The following is a 19,735-nucleotide window of genomic DNA, read 5'->3' on the forward strand; positions in this document are numbered from 1 at the left end:
TTTGTGATGAAAAAGAATGGTTATAAGATCGAATGTACCTCTGTTATTTGTGGACCAAACAGAAAACTCTTTACTCATATGAGAAGAGTAAGGTAGCTCTTTTGACTAATGCGAATATAAGCCTGATTGGGAAGAAATTTTCATAAGATAATTTCATTAAGGCTTTCGTTTCTCACACATAGAGTCATATGAGGCTTGTGTCAACATGCTGCAACATGCTTCTAGGGACATCCTAACTTGTACAAAGTTGAAAGAAATGATACCTTCCCATAGAAACATATAAGCATGACCTCTTCGCATTATGCTCTTGACTAAAACTAAAAACACACAATACTTAAAGAACAAAGTTACAAAAAAATATTTTTGTGATTTTGTATTTTTCAAAAATTAAAGACTAAAGAAAAGAAAATCTTTTTGTTGTTTTTAAATTTTTCAAAAATAGACAAACAAATGAAAATATTTTTGATTTTTCATGTTTTTCGAAAAGTAGAAAAGAACAATATGATATTTAACCTTAGTTATCAAATGTGCGAATGTGAAACAATGCAAAGCCTCTTAACGCACAGTAACTTCTGAATGATTCTGATTCAGAGCTGCTGAATGTACCTCTCATTCTTGAGTTATTGATTTTGGCACTGAATTCGCATCAATCATCCCTAAACCTGCTAAAATTCTTGCAAATGATTTTTCATCAAGAGGTTTAGTAAAAATACTAGCAAGTTGTTCAGTGGTTTTAACAAAATGTATTTCCATATTTCCATCTTCCACATGATCTTTGATAAAATGATATCGAAGAGCAATGTGTTTTGTTTTTGAGTGTTCTACTGGATTATGACAAATGCGAATTGCACTTTGAGAATCACAATACAAGGGAATCTTTTTCATATTTATAGCATAATCACGAAGTTGACTCCGAATCCAAATGATTTGCGAAGCGCAAGCAGCAGCTGAAATGTATTCTACTTCAGCAGTTTATATAGCAACACAAGTTTGCTTCATCGACTGCCAACTCACCAATTTCCCATCTAATAGTTGACACACACCACTTGTACTTTTTCTATCCAAAGTACATCCTCCTAGATCTGAATCTGAAAAAGCTTGAATGAAGAATCCCGATTTTGAAGGATACCAAAGTCCTAATGAAATTGTCCCCTTAAGATAGCGAAAAATATTTTTCATTACAGTTAAATGAGGTTCTCTGGGATTAGCTTGATACCTAGCACAATTACATACTGAAAACATAATATCAGGTCTGCTTGCAGTTAAGTACAATAAAGACCCTATCATGCTTCGATAAAGAGTTAAATCAACTGCAGGAGTATCTAATGAAGGAGTTAGTCTTGTTCCCACTGCCATTGGTACTCTCAACTTCATGCTGTTTGTCATTCCAAACTTTTCAAGCAGGTTCTTTGTGTATTTTTCTTGGTTGATTAAAATTCCATCCCTGTTCTGTCTTATATTTAAACGAAGAAAAATATTAATTTTTCCCATCATGCTCATTTCAAATTGACTCTTCGTGATATTTTCAAATTCAATCGACAATGTTGGGCCAGTTGAGCCAAAAATAATATCATCAACATAAATTTGAACAAGCATAAGATGATTCATAACTTTCTTGCGAAATAATGTGACTGACCCTTGTTTAAATTTATAATGTTTCAAAAAATTTGTAAGTGTTGCGTACCAGGCTCTTGATGCTTGTTTTAACCCATAAACTGGTTTGTCTAGTATGTAGACATGATCAGGATGTTCTTCATTTATAAATCATGGTGGTTGTTCTACATAAACTGTTTCTTCTAGTTCTCCATTTAAGAATGCACACTTAACATCCATTTGAAAAACGTCGAAGTCTTTGTGAGCTGCATAAGCTAAAAATATGTGAACTGCTTCGAATCTTGCGACAGGAGCAAATGTTTCTTCATAGTTTATTCCTTCTTGTTACGAATAGCCTTTAACAACTAGTCTAGCTTTATTTTGAATAATATTGCCATCTTTTTCGGTTTTATTTTTAAAAATCCATTTTAATCCGACAATCGAAACATCAGAAGGTTTAGGAATTAATCTCCAAACCTTATTTCGTTCAAATTCAGCCAGTTCAGATTGCATAGCCACAACCCAATCTGAGTGTTCCATAGCATTCTTTACTGTCTTTGGCTCTATTTTTGAAATAAAAACATTAAGCATACACAATTCTTGGTTTGCATTCAGTACCTCATTTTTCGCACGAATTTGAGCTCTTGTTAACACACCATCTTGTGGATTCCCAATCACCTGTTCTTTGGGATGATTCCTTGTCCATTTCCCAAGTGGTGGAAAATCAGGATTAAACTCTAATGGCGCATCTTCGTACATATCTTTATTTTCAGATCCTGCCACAGAAAAGTTATCATTTATTTCATGAAATTCATCATTTTCATCAAGATTAATTGTCTCTGTTGCATCATGCTCCCCCTCAACATGATGTTCATCTTGATGCTCCCCCTCAAAATGATGTTCCTGTTGAAATTGCGAATGCTCCCCCTCAACTTGATGATTCATAGTTTCATTCTCCCCCTCGAAAGTTTGCACTGTCTGTACATTTGTGATCGTATGCTCCCCCTTCATACGAACTTCAGGCACACTTTCGCAAGATATTGACTTTGTAGTTATTGTTGAATCATCAGTATGTTTTGAGGATTCTGATGTTTGATTATCAGGAGCATGAACTTCCGCATCAATTTCCCTATCAGGAATTCCGAAAATTAAGTCATAATCAAAATCATTGATACCTGAATTTTCAATTTGAGTATCTGAATCAACAAGAATTGATTTATTGTCAAATTTACTATCCGTTTGTTTAAGATAGTAATCATCGAAGGTTAAGTTGAAAGTTTCTTCAACTTTTCTTGTTCGCTTGTTTAACACTCTGTATGCAACTGAATTTTGCGAATATCTTAAGAATATGCCTTCATCAGCTTTAGCTTGAAACTTGGTCAAATTATCTTTTAGATTCATTATAAAACGCCTGCAACCAAAAACATGGAAAAATTTTACAGTAGGTTTTTGATTGTTGAGTATTTCATATGGAGTGACATTGAATCTTCGATGAATGAGTGAACGATTCTTAGTAAAACATGCAGTCGACACAGCTTCAGCCCAAAGATATTAAGGTAAGTTTGCATATGTTAACATGGTCCTGGCTGCTTCGCATAGAGACCTATTTCTACTTTCAACAACACCATTTTGTTGTCGAGTATATGGTGATGAGAAATTATGCGAAATGCCTTTGCCTGTGAGAAATAAATCCAGTGTTTGATTTTTAAACTCAGAGCCATTGTCACTTTTAATTCTTTGAACACTCTTTTTAAGACTAATATCAATCTTTTTGATAAATTCAATCATCGTCTGAGCAACTTCAGATTTTAACCTGAGAAAAAATACCCATGTAAATCGAGAAAAATCATCAACAATAACTAAAATGTACCGCTTTTTATTGATTGTAGCAACAGTCGACGGTCCACATAAGTCAATGTGAAGAAGTTCCAATGGTTCCACGATCTTTGAATCTATCACAATTGGATGACCTTTTCTATGTTGTTTTCCTTGTTCGCAAGCTGCACACAAAGTGTCATTGTCAAATTTTAGTATAGGTAAACCTCGAACCAAATCTTCAGTGACAAGCTTGTTAATATTGCGAAAGTTCAAATGAGACAATCTTCTATGTCAGAGCCAGCTAACATCATTAGAGGCCTTTGACAGTAGATACACTGCAGGTTTTCCCACAATTGGTTTGATGTCTGGTGTAAACATGTCTCCATATCTTTTAGATTTGAGAAGTACTTTATTTGTCTCTGTTTTTGAAATGATACTTCCTTCTTCATTGAACACAACTTGATTTCCAGTACCCACAACAAGTTGCGGAACACTAATCAAGTTATGTTGAAGACCTTCGACATAAGCAACCCTGTTAACTATGAATTGTCCATTTGTGACTTTTCCATAACCTTTCACTTGACACTTGTGATTATTTCCAAATTTGACTACTCCAGCATTTTCCAAGCTTCTATATTCTCGCAAGTTTTCCTTTCTTCCAGTCATGTGACGAGAGCAACCACTATCAATATACCATTTCGCATCATATTGCTCGTCACATATCACCTGCATTTATTGAAAGAATTTAGGAACCCAAGACTTATTGGGTCCTTCATTAGTAGTATTGAACAAATTCTTTGAATTTTAAAACCATGTTTTCACTTTGTTTGTGACACTATCAATTAAATCAACATCATCAGATCTAGATATTGAAATATAGTTGTTCGATAGTTTTGGATTTCCATTAACTTTCATCTTATCCTTCACAACTTTCACAACTTTCATAACTGGTTTCCACTTTTGTACAGGAACTTGCGAATCATGAGATGATGAACTACCGGTAGAAGACTCATTCACAAACTTGTCAAATGCAGTCTTTATCTGTTGCTTTGAAAACTTCCCATTTTGGTATTGTTTTCCTTTCCCTTCAAGCCAATTGTTAATCGTATATACATCAGATTTTCCTTTTGTATACGAAACTTTGGTCGGTTTTGAGATCGAAGGATTTGGAAAATTTGGTTGTTTCGGTGAAAATTTTGGTTTTTCTTGAGTTTTGACATTCAAAGTTGATGAATTATTCGTTAATTTGCCAAAATTCTGAAACTTATGATCATTCACAAAATTTTGCGAAGTCTCAAATTTTCTAATGTTGTCATATTTCCGAACAGATTTATCGTTGTTTGTCATTGACATTTTGTCAACAGAATATATTGGTTTGTGAAAACTTGTATCCTTTTGTTTGTTTATTCTCTAAAATTTTGATGGTTTTGTCTTTGAAATTTGTGCTTTCTCAACTTTTGGTTTATCATTAGACACAACTTGCCAAAAGATTGTTTTTCTTGCTTTTCGTTTTGAAACATTGTTTTCTTTTGAATATTGTCCAACCATCAACTTAAATTCATGAGAATTTAATTTCACTTCCATCTTTGGTTTTTCATCTTTTTCAAAAACTTTGTTTTCTTTTTCAATTTTAATCACCCATTTTTGTGATGATTTTTGACATTGAAAAACATAAGAATTTAGAGTTAAATTGTTTTCTACTGTATTTTGATTTACAAAGAAACCTTCAGTAGTTGACCTTTGATTGTCATTTTAAATCATTTTGTTGAATTCAGGTTTAATTTTCTCAACATTTCCAGTTGTGACAAAGAGTTGATTTGGAAAAATTGTGTAATCTATACATGTAAAATTTGGATAAACCACAGTGTTAGTTTCCAAATAATGTGCACCTTTTTCATTAAGAATTTTGTCGGATTCTTTTGTATCACCAAATACTTGATAAACAACAACTCGTTGAGGTGTTTCATGCGAATCCTTCGCTTCTTTGTCTTCATCAGTGTCATCAGTCTTACAACATTCAACTTCCACATTATCAAAGTCACAAGTTTGCGAAGTAGAGGGTTTATCATTTTCATCCGTTACTATCGAATCAACTATAATATCTTTACCTTTGACCTTCGATGTGATATTAATGATAGACAATTTAGAACAATCGACCTCTTCTTCCTCTCCGATCTCACTGATTTCACTCACATTATCTGAATTGTCATCGACATCAGCATAATTGTGTTGAGAATCAAGAGTGGAAGTTTCAGTTTTCTTTAAGATTTTCACTTGTTCATTCTTTGTCAAACTTTCATTAACAATACTAACCAACTCATCCGCATTCAAGAATTCATCAATTTTGACAATACCATATGTGAATCTTTCATCAGGTATTTTGTCAAATTGAGCAATTGTGTTTTCGCAGTCATAAGAAACAACATCAACTTTTTCAAGTTCATATTCAAGAAAAGGTAAAACATTCCTATGTTGTTCTTTGCTTATTTCAGATGAATGACGTAAACTGTTCACTTCGCATATAAACGTTTAGCAGAGTTACAATAAATGTTTCTTTGTGCTAGTAACAACCTAACATCTTTATATAGATTGTTCCTATCACAATTTACATTTTTCATTTTTAATTCAAGTTTATCTACTCTGCTTCGTTTTATTTCTAATTGTCTTCTTGTCTCAACTAGTTGCAATTTTAGATTTTGTGCTTCTGTACTAGCAGACACAATAACATAATCAAAATAAGCAACAGTATCATTAAATGAAGTTATTTCAGCATCATAAGCAGATAAAGGAATGTTAAATGATTCAAGAATAGCACGTACCTTAGTGGTCATTGGAGATTTATCAGTGGACTTGGACACAAAGCATCGTCCAGAAACATTCTCTTTGCAATTATCTTCATAACTTGCGAACATTGCACCATGATTTGGGTGCCTCATTTCTTCATCATCAGATCCTAAAGACCAGATCTAATAAGTTCCACTTTCTTCTTCATCAGACTCTCCTTTTGCAACTAATGACAATCCTTTTGCCTTCGCACGCACCTCCTCAAGCTTCTCTGAGTAGTAGGCTTCATCTTTTATTTTGCTTTTCTTCTCCTCTTTCTTTCTCAGCATACAATCAACTGCGAAGTGATTTGCACCATTATAGTAATGACAATTAATTCCAAAATCACCTTTTAGTTTCTTCTCTGCCTTCGCATCTTTCTGCTTTTCTTCAACCTTTCCCAATTTCTTCTTTTCCTCACCTCCAACTTTTATAAAACCACTCTTTGCATCATTTGGCTTTCCTTTTGGATCGAAAGGCTTTTTGAAAAATTTCTTAACTCTGTTGTTTGAATAAAATGCAACTGCTTCATCATCAGAATTCATTAAGAAACCTTCATTGTCTGATACTTCCTTTTCACCAGTATCAATTTCATTAACCTTTGAAACTAAAGCCAAAGGACCTCCTAGACTCTATTTTAATTCTTCAAACATTTCTGTAACTTCGCTTTCATGTGTTTTCAGCTGGTTGTAGAGATCATTCAAGCTGGTTGTATCAAAACTTTGTTGGTTCTTTATCATCATACTCACACTACGCCATTCTTTGCGAAGAACCATGATGAATGTTAGATTGAACTCCATCAGAGATCTTGTGATTCCATATCTGCTGCAATGATAACTAAGCTCATTCAGACGATCATAGTAGTTTTTAAGAGTTTCAACATCCTTTTGTCTGAATTCCTTAAGTTCAACAAGACACTGCTTAACATAATTGATCTTCGTCTTTCCGCTACCTTGATACTTCTCTTTTAGTGTGATCCAAATGTCCTTGGCTATTTTACAACTACGAATGTAATTGTAAACCACAGGAGGCAAAGCACCTCTTAGTTCTCTCATACACCTTTTCTCATTATTCTTCAAGCGAATCTGTTGTTCAGCAACTTCTTCTGAAGAAGTAGATTGTCCAATTGATTGAACATTATCAGGAAGTAGACCTTTTCCACTGATACAATTCCAAAGCTCTTCATCAATTCCATTTAAGTAATCCTCCATCCTATGAGCCCACTGAACATAGTATTTCGGGATTAACATTGGAATTTTGGTTGAAGAACCAAGTAAGTAAGAGAAAGAAGTCATGGTATTCATGTTGAAGTTCACCATTGATGAGAACGATAATTTTTTAGAAAGCTTGAAAAACTTGATGAATTTGTCAATTGATCAAATGAACTGATCACCGATTTCTAATCGATCACTCGACTAAACAATTCAAATGCAGAATCGATTCAAATCTGAAGATCAAGAGAGATTTTCAGAACCAAAATGTGCGGAAATTTTTTGAGTAAAGTTACTACTCAAAAAGCAAATGATTCTAAAACCAAAATCAGATCAATGCAGTTTGAATCCTACTCTAATACCAATTGAGAGAGAATTATTATTGAGATTTAGAAAGCAATCATGATTATATGAATGAAAAGTAAGAACACAAGAAGTAAATATTAATCATATCTTATATTGATGAAGAAACTGATTACAGACTTAAGCAGAGAGAATATGCGAATGATTAATGAATCACTCATGTATTGGATACCTCTACTTCTAACCTCAGTCCCTATTTATAGGAAACCTGAGTATACAAAAAATATACTAAGTCTTGAACTATAAGCTTCGCACAAATGAAGACTTTGTAAAATAACTAACATGCGAAACTAAAGAAAACAAACACTTCGATGTAGTGAGTACACCGTAACCTAGTTGGCCAACACTGATGAGATTGTGTTTAAGGCTTTCTACGTAAGCAACCTTTTGAATAGAGAAGTTCCATGTAGTGAGTACACCGTAACCTCGGATGATTCCATTCGCATTGTTGCTGAATGTAACATTTCCACCGTTGCAAATTGGCCTGAAATCTCGAAGGTATTCTAACCTTCCCGTCATGTGCAAGGAGCAGACACTATCAATTAACCATTCTTCTTATTGTTCCTCCTTGCACAAGGCCTGTTCGATGATTCTTAGAGTTCCATCCTTTTCCATTTAGTAGTAGTTCTTGTCCAACTTTACAGACCCATCATCATTCGCAGTTGCCAGCATGCAGATCTCCCCTTTTCCTTTGACACTACTGATGGCTTCATCTTAGTCTCCGGATGACCAAACTTGATGGTCTCTTTTAACATGCGCCACATACGCCCAAGCCTTTTCCTTTTCTTCCTATTCTTGAGCCATTCTAAGGTAGAATGCTCTATCTTTTACTACATTGGCCTTACAATCTCTTGCAAAGTGATTCTCTTTGTTGCATTTGTGGCAAACTACAACATCAGTTCTGTCTTCTGAGGGAGTACCAGAGTCAGTGGTTTTAGTAGGCTGCGGTGCTTCCTTTGGTTGAGTATTTTGAGATTGCGGTGGTAGATGAGAGGTTTTAGGATAATGAGAGTGATTTTTGTGTCGGTTGAAGTTACGATTGAAAGGTGGTTTGTTGTATTGTTAATTTTTGCGAAAAGAATGAGGTGATAGTCGGTTGAATTGTTTGCTAACTAGAGCAATCGCCTTTTGAAATTCTTCTTCATCATCATACTCTGAATCAGCTTCGTATGACTGCAGTGTAGTGTAATGCGAGGGAGAGTAAGATTGATTATGTGGAACTTGTGCTATGAGAGCAAGAGGTCCTCCGAAGTCATCATAGTTTTTGATTACGGTGGATTGTTGTGCTTGCAGTTCTCCATAGAGCTTGTAGAGTGACAAAGAATGAATCTTTCTATCTCCTTGGACTATCATCTTAGCTGTAGTCCAATGTCTTCCCAAACCATTCAGAAAATGAAGATTTGTTTCATGGTTACTGCGGACGGTGCCCGCATTGGATAACTTCGTGACTATCAGGTTGAATCTTTTGAAGGAGTCTTCCAAACTTTCGCCAGTATAAGCTTTGAAGTTGTTGAACTCATTGAGTGCAGTTTTAAGCTTCTTGTCTTGTGCTTGTTCTGAGCCTTCGTACAGATTCTTGAGAACTTCTCAGATCTCTTTTGTTGATTTGCAATTTACGATAATATCGAAGTTGTCAGGAGCAACTCCACATGAGATTTCATAAAAAGCAACAACATCATTTTCCATTTAATTAAGATCATCCTTGGTGGGATGGTTCATCACCGGTTGACTCCTCGTAGTCTGGTTGTAGCTATGTCAGTTTGGACTGGTGTAAGGACTGGGACATCTGGTCCTTCTTCAACAGATCGCCATATACCAAGTCTCCTTAAGTATCTTTCCATTCTTTGTGACCAATGATGGTATTCATTTGCAACCAGTATTAGAGCTCGATTTGAGCCACCAACACTGTTGGACACATTAAGAGATAACGATTGTGCCATTTTTTTTGAAGTTTTTTTTTAAGAAATGAGCTTCAGTGGTATAGAAGGCCCTTTAAAAATCAGAGTTCCGTTTTCAAAAAGCAACCACTATGGCTCTGATACCAATTGTTGAGAGAAAAACTTTGAGACACACTTGAACAAACGTTAGAACAAGTATATTGCGGAATAGTTAATCTCGAAGGATCTAAAAGCTCAAGAATAATATTTAGAGTTAGATAGTTAGAGAGTTAGTTGCGGAAAAGTAAAGAAATGGAAATGACAACAATTGTTATATCAGGTATACACATAAGTTGATACATAACGAGGAATGCATTCATGCCAAGTTAATAAGTGAGATCAAACTTAGTGATTAAGTCTCAAAAGACTTTCTCCGAACAGAGATTATAAACAGTTATGTGAAGGTAAGAAGTGTGAGTAAGAAATATAGAAAAGATAATTTCAAAGATGTGTATTCAGAATAATAGATGTGTATGTTGATTTTTTGAATACAAGAGAATGAGCTCTCTGTATAGAGACTCAAGGAGTTACATAAGATTTACTATCTAAGTGTAGCCATGCAAGGTTTATTGGACAATAGAGATAAATGCAATAAGACAAAAGAACTAAGTGATAATTATAGATTGTGGTAGGTAGAGATTCCGGATGCGGTTGCTGATAAAGTGCCTTGACTGCGGGTGCTTGTTGACTGCGGTAGTTGAAGTTCAAGAGGGTCACTTTTTATGCTTCAATATAATGCGTTGGGGTTTTGAATCCAGGCTCCGAGGTTCGATACTTGTCACATGGAGACTTGATTTATTTTTATGAACAACTTAAATCTTATCCCACATTGTATTGAAACACATTGTCTTCCCAAGCCTTTATAAAACGAATTCTCTTTTCTGATAACCACAATTCATCCCACATTAACAAGGGGATTGAAAATCAGTCCTCTTGGGGATTATATAATATTGTTTCATGCTTGACTTGGATCAAAGGTATCCAAACTATTTTAACCCAAAACCGAAACCGGAAAACCAGAAACCGAACCAGGAATTGACAAACCGAACCCATAGGTTTTGGGTTGGGTTCTAGTTTTTTGAAAACCGACATTTCGGTTTTGGGATCGGTTTTATCTAAAAACAAACCAAACTGGCCATGTTTACCCATAGAAATGAGTAAAATCTATAAGTGTACAAGATTGTTGAAAGATGAATATTTTTTAATTTTCAGCATTCGACAATGTTGAAAAATAACATCGATTTAATCAAACTTCTCTGTTACATAATTAATTTAATAATCAATATTCATATGTTATCCTTAGATCAACGTTGCCTTTTTTAATATTTTTGTAACTCATAATTTTTTGAGGAGATATGTTAAAATTTATATTTAATTATGCATACTTAAATTTATTAGAGATTTGGGACTAAAAGCACTTGAAAATTCTAAGATCGTGTTTTACACTTTCAAACGAAGTATTTGGATGGTATTCTCAAATTCTCAATTGGATTAAACTCAAAAGTTTAAGAGAAAGAAAAGAGAATGAGAGGGTATGTTTTTGTCCATTATACCGAAAAGTTTGACCAAAATTTGCTTAAATATGTCTTTTGTTAAAAACTAATAAAAGACAGTTCCCAACTGTCAAAAACTGACATAAAACGGATATTTAACCACTGCATAAAAGCATAACCGATAGGTGTCCCAAAAACTTCCGATCCATCAGAAGTGAACAATTACTTTCCAACAAGTTTAGATACATCAGAGCTCATCGAAAACAGTTTCAGTTCCGATATCAATTCATTCTAAAATCATTTTTGTTTCGATATCGATTCCATTCCAAACTCATTTTCGTTCTGATACCAATTCCATTCTGAAATCATTTTCGGTTCCGTTATCATTTTTCCCTTACTTTAAATCTTGTATAAACTTAAACAAGTGTGTACTCCACACCTTCCTTACTTGTTTAGTGTTCATCAAGATTGATTTTCGTCAACATGTCAATCCATTACACTTAAATAGAATTAGTGAAACCATTCACCAAAAAAATTTAAGTTGAACATATTTCTCATGTGAAAATTGTAGATTCATGTTGAAATAATCATTTTAAAATTTCGATTTTTATCAGTTGAGTATATATGTTTTAAAAGTTTTCCTTATCTAGTATAGATATAGCTTACCAATAGGCTTCCTTATTTCTATCTTGGTTTGTTATTCATTCCTTTGTATTTAGTGGCTTTGCCTTTTTGGAGATTATCAATGAAAAATACGATCCATGATATTTGTCATGCTATCAGAGAAGGTTTAACATGTCAATGCCAAACCTATATCGTTGTCCTCCCCCATGGCCAACGACGACAGAGGATCCGACCAACTGTCGAAGAAGGAGAATGGCCCCAATACAAACTCGCCACTTACATACATCCCTTAGAATACCTGAAGAAAATGCAAGCCAAGGAGGCCCTCACTGACAAAAAGTACATCGACTAGTCACAACAGATGATAACTATTTTGTTTGCCATAAATAAGGTCGGTTTTGTTAATAGCTTCATAAAAAGACAAAAAAAATACCGATGTTGATTACATGGCGTGGATGTGTTGTGATGTTATGGTGAGAGGATGGCTTACAACAACCATGGAGAAGAACATCAGAAATAGTGTGAAATATGTATGTACTGCCAGTGAAATATTGAACAATCTTTTAGAATGATATGGGAAGGAAAGCGCGCCTAGGGCTGATGGATTAAAACAAATTCTCATAGGTACACAACAAAAAACTGCTTATGGTTCCATTTATTACAAGAAATTACAATGGACTTATGACAAGATTGTTGGGATTAAAACCCTAATTGTGATTTGATGAACAAGATGCGGAAAATAAGAACAAACACAAATAATGAAGACTATGTCGAATGATCACTCGATTTATTGAAATATGAGGAATAAATTACACTTAAAGCATAGACTAAAGAATCTAACACTACATAAGAAACCTCACGTGGCGGCTACATTTTGCCTCACACTCTTAACCCTAATTATGAATAATACATGACTATTTATAGGGAAAAGACAAGTCTTGGGCTTTTAACCTAGAATTCATCAAAGGGGCCCATTGCCATCATCCATGGAGTGCTTTGAAACCCTACAATCTCCCCCCTCAAAGTATGGAATGGATGACAATGCTTTAACTTCCAAAACAAGCATCTAGCAAATAAAAAGATCTGCAACGAGGAATATATGAAGCAATCCACGAATCTTGATTCTTCAATAGTCTTCAAACACGGGCTCTAGGATATATAAATCAAGCACTGAAGTAATGTCTTTAAACTTCATTTTCGAATGTAATCCCAAAGAATCTTCATGAAAACCAAACCCGCCATAAAAACCCATTTCAGAACAAAGAAACCGAATCACTTCTTGTCTTTGAAGAGCTCCCCCTCCAAGTCACAACGATCTTCAAATAAGCTAATGATATAAGCCATCAAAAAAGTATCATGTAACAACCCAAACTTTAAGATTCCTAACGCCACTTGATCGAGAAAATACAAGAAGTCGGAGATATAACAAGTCCTTAGCAGAGCTCGATGAAAAACTTTCGTTGTAAAGGATACTTCTCTGTAAAAGCTTTAGCAGAGCTCGATGAAGAACTTCTGCTGTAAAAGCTACCTTCATAATTCTACCACAAGCTTTATCAAAAATCTTCAACTTTGAAAAGTCACAAATCTAATTTCGAATGGCCATACCAAATTCTCCCCCGATTTATAATCAAAAACATGATTATAAAGCCTTCAAATGGTCATGAGAATGATCTTGAATGGATAAAAATTTACTAAGCTCCCCCGTGACAAAATGATATTAACGATGAAGTATAAAATCCGAAAAAGTCGTGAAAATTTGACGTTATCACGAAAAACGACTTTCCGAACCGCCAAGACTTGATGGAATCCATAATTTTCTGTTCACAAAAAATATGTGTGTTAAAGAATTCAAAACTTTTCACCAGCCCTCAAATTTGTAAACTTTTCTGAATATAGGGCAGAAACTGTCATTTGCTGAACGTTAGGGGACTGAAATGGAAATTCTTCATCAATATACCCTTTTATTTGTAACAAAATCTAGAAATGGACCAATATTGCCAAGTCACAAAAAATTCATGGACCAGAATTGTCAAATATTTGAAGTTGAAGGGCTCAAAAATGAAACATTAAGTCTTCTTTCCCATTTAGATGCCGATGAATGCGACTGGAACGGACAGTAACTCGCGATTGAAATCCAAATCTTTGAAATTACCAACCTCTTCGTTCCTGGCTAACAAACGATCCCGAGTTTGTTCCATGTTCGTCATGAGCACAAGCAATCGAATCCAAGTTCGGTCCAGGTTTATTGAACCCCAAATCAATGTCGATGAAAATCAGTGTGACCCTGAAAGCGAGCATTATAAGCACCGAATATATCAACAACAAACAGTCGAGTCAGAAACCGATCTTAATTTTGACTTTCGTTAGGAAATAACTGCAACCCAGAATCCCAGTCCCGATTCCTAGACCATTCGTAGGTAAGTTCATTCATATTGATTTTGACTTCCAATTGAAGAAGATAATCACAATACCACAGTCAGAGAACGTTTGTAGGAGAAGAACGAGTGGTTAGCAGCAAAACCTTCCCACCCAAATTAACCTTTTGAATTGCCGATGCGAATCAGAGTTTCCTTGTGTGCGAGCAATACAAGCTCCAAATCCGACTCCAGCCACTGATTCGCTGTGAATCACGATCAACAAACATTCGCAGGTTGAAGATTTGCGGGTAAGCCTGATTCCTTCATAGTTAACCCCGATTTATAGTCAATTTTGACTTTTTGGGTTTGACCATTCAAATCGAGATACAGTGCAGTTCCTTCGTTCACCATCAGTTCCTCATAGGACTTCAAGATTTGCATTCGACAAACATAAAATCGATTCTCCAAAGATCGATTTCACTCAAGGATCATCAGCAATTTCCAAGTTCGACATGAATCAAATTAATAATCATGAAATCAAATTTACGATAAGAGCAGGAACGAGAAAATTGATGAAAAACAAGATCTTGGATTAAGACAAACAAAAATCGATTCTTGATAATTGATGTTCACACGTTGAAACCACTAACCTCAGACGATCAAACAAAATCATCAATTGTAGATTTAGAATCGAATACTAAATGAATGAAATCAATTGCAAGTGACGCATACAGGATCTTGAGATAAAATTGGATATGCGGCTCATGAACAGTGGAATGGCCAAGATTTTGGGCCACAAAAAAAAATCGATTGAGTTTTTTTGGATTAAGCGAGCAAACATATCTAATATGAACAGAAGAACGAATCTGATTGAAATAATACCAGATGAACAGTAGATGAACAACATAAATTTCCATGAACAGTAACTTGAACAGAATTTTGATTCCATATCGCCAAAACACCAATAATCTTCGATATATGTGCAGAAAATCACCAAATCAAGAACCGATACTTCAAAAATCAATAGATCTTCAAAGACCCGCTCTGATACCACTTGTTGGGATTAAAACCCTAATTGTGATTTGATGAACAAGATGCGGAAAATAAGAACAAACACAAATAATGAAGATTATGTCGAATGATCACTCGATTTATTGAAATATGAGGAATAAATTACACTTAAAGCATAGAATAAAGAATCTAACACTACATAAGAAACCTCACGTGGCGGCTACATTTTGCCTCACACTCTTAACCCTAATTATGAATAATACATGACTATTTATAGGGAAAAGACAAGTCTTGGGCTTTTAACCTAGAATTCATCAAAGGGGCCCATTGCCATCATCCATGGAGTGCTTTGAAACCCTACAAAGATGAAAGAGGTACTCGCGATTCACGTTGTGCATGTAATGGTTGTACATGCAACATTGGAACACAAATGATAGAACTCAAAGAGAATGAGAGGCTTTATAAGCTCCTCATGGGACTCGATGGAGAGTTTTAAGTCTTCGAAACACAGATCCTTTCCATTAACCCAATTCCAAGGTTGCGGAATGCCTATCACCTTGTTACGGAAAACGAAGATAGAGAGGTATATCATGTGACAAGAGATCCATGACTTAATCTGCTACTTTCAAGACCTTTACACAAAATCGAAAAGAAGGAAACTCTAGCCGGCGGGTAACACAACCTATACCAATGAAAAAAATGCAGATAGTCACAAGAGCACTACACCTTCTGTTGAAAAGATGGACATAATCGTGAAGGTTGCTTCAAATGAATTGGGGTCCAGACCGGTGGACGGGGAACAAAAAGAAAAATGAAGTCAAGCTAAATGTTGCTTGTATTGAGGGTGGTGCAGTCCCCATTCTAGCCTGGACTAATGAACAATACTAAAGCGTTTTGAAGCACTTTGGAGACAACTCAATGATCATAAAGGGTAATCACACTACTACATGCCTCTTGACAGGTAAAATTTATATTAAAGACGATTGGCTTATTGATTCGAGATCTACTGAACAGATTATATACAATGTCAAGGTTCTTGAAAACATGGTCCAAACTAACAATAAGACACCAAATTTTTATCCCCAATGTCGATTTCATACCCATGGAAAGAAAGTGTGACTAGACCTTACAAGGAGGGGCAAGAATTAAGAATGTTCTTCACATTCCCAAGTTCACCTATAATCTTCTATCTGTTAGTTGACTAAGCCAAGATCTTCAATCAGTTGTGAACTTTTTCTTGATTTTTGTGTAGTACAGAAACTACATACGAGGAGCTTGATTGGTGCGGGTGAGTGAACAAAAGGTTTTTACCGAATGGGGATGTTTGGAACTGAGAAGATGGTTTGCATAACAACCATAAATGTTTGACATAAAAGACTTGGTCATGCTTAGACCTGGCAAAACCTAATACGACACAAAAACTAAACGTGATCCCGACAAACAATTAGCGGTTTGGGTAACAGATTTTGACATGTTTATGTAAACGGGTTGACACGAAACGACATGGAAATTGAACGGGTGAAGACTTTCAACTAGAATATGAACCACTTAATTATATATAATTTTTATAAATTTTATATTTTTATAAATATATTATATATATTATAGACTTGTAGTGAGCCAAACTCAACAACTAAAATTAAAATAAAAATTTGGGATATGATAAGCTAAATCAGATTATGGGAAACGATAAATGTGTGAAAGTGTTTGGAACTTTTAAAGTCACTTAAACTTACTCCTTCACACCACTTATCCCCTTTTCACCCTAACTCCAACTCATTCCATTTTACCTTATAAAATAACTATGAATTTTCTCATTCCACCTCCCAACTTCAGTGTTTTACTTTTTCCTTTTTCCTCCCCATCTCCTACTTTGCAACATGTAAAATGTTTCAATCCGGCATGACATAACATATTTACAAGGTCGAAACCATAACCCAAAACCTGAAACGAAATCCACATGAAAATAAATGGGTTTACACGAGACAACATGACATGATGATTAAAAGTTTGATTACAATTAAGCCCTCTCAATCCGTTTAATGTCTTGACATGACACGAACCGGAAATAACACGACATATTTTCCAGGCCTAGTGATGCTTGTGGTGATAAATTGGCCCATATCATTTTCCTTAAGAATGTTTCCATTACTAAAGTTTGATGACGATTGGCTAGTTGATTCGAGATCTACCAAACACATATCATAGAATGTCAAGGTTCTTGAAAACATGGTCCGAACTAACAATAAGACACCAGTTTTTTTTATCCCCAATGTGGATTTCATACCCATAAAAGGAAAATGTGGGTAGACCATACAAGGAGGTGCAAGAATTAAGAATGTTCTTCAGATTCCCAAGTTCACCTATAATCTTATATCGGTTAGTCTACTAAGCAAAGATCTTCAATCATATTTAAACTTTTTTCCTGACTTTTTTGTAATGCAAAAACTACGTACGAGGAGCTTGATTGGTGTGGGTTAACGGAAAAAGGTCTATACTGAATGGGGATGTTTGGAACTAAGAAGAAGGCTTGCATGGCAACCACAACTGTTTGACATAAAAGACTGGGTCATGCTTAGACCTGGCCAAACCTAACACGAGACAAAAACTCAACATGATCACGACACAAAATTAGCGTGTTTGGGTAACAAATTTCGACATGTTTATGTAAACTGGTTGACACGAAACGACACACAAATTCAACATGTTGGGTTATGGTCTACACATTCAACTCAAATATGACCCGTTTAATTATATATCATTTTTTTATAAATTTTATATTTTTATAAATATGTTATATCTTATAGACTTGAAGTGAGACAAACTCAAAAATTAAAATTAAAATAAAAAGATAGGATAGAATAAGCTGAATCAGATTATGGGAAACGATAAAAGTGTGAAAGTGTTTGAAACTTTTAAAGTAACTTAAACTTACTCCTTCTCAACACCTATCCCCTTTGCACCCCAACTCGAACTCATTTCATTTTGCCTTATAAAATAACTATGAATTTTATCATTCCACCTCCCAACCTAGTGTTTTAATTTTTGCTTTTTGCCTCCCCAACTCCTACTTTCCAACATGTAAAATGTTTTAATCTGGCATGACATAACATATTTATGAGGTATAAACCTTACCCCAAAACCCGACACAAAATCAACATGAAAATAAATAGGTTTACATAACACAACATGACACTATAATTAAACAGTCCGGGTTAGGATCAATCCCTCTCAACCCGTTTAATGTCTTGACATAACACGAACCTGAAACGACATGACATGCTTGCCAGGTCTAGTGATGCTTCTGTGATAAATTGGTGTATATCATTTTCCTTAAGAATGTTTCCATTAATAAAGTTTGTGATTCATTTTTGAAAGCCAAAAACACTAGGCTACCCTTTCAATTTAGTGAAATTATAACCAATGATTGTTTTGAATTGTTGCATTGTCATGTATGGGGTAACCATCACTTTTCTTCAATTTCAAGAGCCAAGTATTTCTAAAAAATCATAGATGATTTCAGTATGGGCGTAAGGGTCTTTCTTCTTAAACACAAACATGAAGTAGGAAAGTGTCTCATTACCTTATACAACTTGATAAAAACCCAATTTGGAAAACAGGTTAAGAAAGTTAGGTGTGACAACGAAGGTGAATTCACCTCTCATAAGATGATTGATTTTTACAATAAAGAGAGAATTCTTCTAGAGACCACCTGCCCTCACACCCCGCAACAAAACGAGGTTCTTGAATGAAAGCACATGCATCTCCTTGAAACTATGTAAGCTCTTAGATTGGAGGCTAACCTACCAAAACGATTTTGGGGTGAGTGTGTTTCAACTACTGGTTTTATTATCAATAGGCTTCCTTCCCTGGTCATAGAAAAAAAACCTCTTATGAAATTATTTTTCAACAAAATCCGGACTACGAACACATGAAATATTTTGGGTGTTTGGTCTATTTCAAAAGTAATGAAACAAAAGGGGACAAGTTGAAGCGAAGGGGAGGTCGGACGTTTTTATAGGTTACCTTCAAGGTATCACAGGCTACAAATGTTTGATATTAAAAAGAAAAGGGTTGTTGTCTCTCAATATGTCAGGTTCCTTAAGAACCATATTTCGTTTCTCAGCAAACCTGATAAGTCAACTGGCGATGATCTATTGGTTGGTCCCAACCCATTCAATCACAATGATGGACAAAATACGTGGGGACTATTGCTAACGACAACCATTTGATGTGAAAAATCATGATGAGCCTACCATGTCAACTAAAAACATCATTGAAGGTAGCCTACCCTTAAAATCCGATAGATCCACTATTTGCCTACACATCATCGATAATAACCTACAGAACAACTGTCACGCCCCCAAACCAAGGAAGCTGGAAACCTCTGGGGGCGGCAGACTTCATGTATATTATCATAACAACGAGTATAATAGCGACCAAAGCAAATACAATCACCATAAATATGATTGACAAAGTTACATCATAGTATGAGTTAACTTGTT

The 19,735-nt window shown here is 35.0% G+C and overlaps 1 protein-coding gene across 1 annotated transcript; it reads right to left on the minus strand.

Annotated features, from left to right (window-relative positions):
• Positions 1-6,377: 6,377 nt before the first annotated feature.
• LOC128133522 (uncharacterized) lies at positions 6,378-7,445 on the minus strand. Its single transcript, XM_052770992.1, has 3 exons — positions 6,984-7,445; positions 6,759-6,866; positions 6,378-6,713 (listed from the first exon to the last, which is right to left on the minus strand). Exons 1-3 carry the CDS (start codon positions 7,443-7,445, stop codon positions 6,378-6,380), a joined length of 906 nt encoding a protein of 301 aa, XP_052626952.1.
• Positions 7,446-19,735: the final 12,290 nt, after the last annotated feature.

Source organism: Lactuca sativa, chromosome 4 (assembly GCF_002870075.4).
Source record: "Lactuca sativa cultivar Salinas chromosome 4, Lsat_Salinas_v11, whole genome shotgun sequence".
Taxonomy (NCBI): domain Eukaryota; kingdom Viridiplantae; phylum Streptophyta; class Magnoliopsida; order Asterales; family Asteraceae; genus Lactuca; species Lactuca sativa.

Bases quoted from the DNA above. Each gene is read 5' to 3' on its own strand.
- LOC128133522 (XM_052770992.1), bottom strand. From the start codon at position 7,445: ATGGAGGATTACTTAAATGGAATTGATGAAGAGCTTTGGAATTGTATC. The intron at 6,867-6,983 runs GTGAGTATGATG...GAATTAAAATAG, and splicing joins TTCGCAAAGAATGGCGTAGT to AGTCTAGGAGGTCCTTTGGC. The intron at 6,714-6,758 runs GTTGCATTTTAT...TTTTTCAAAAAG, and splicing joins TGAATTCTGATGATGAAGCA to CCTTTCGATCCAAAAGGAAA.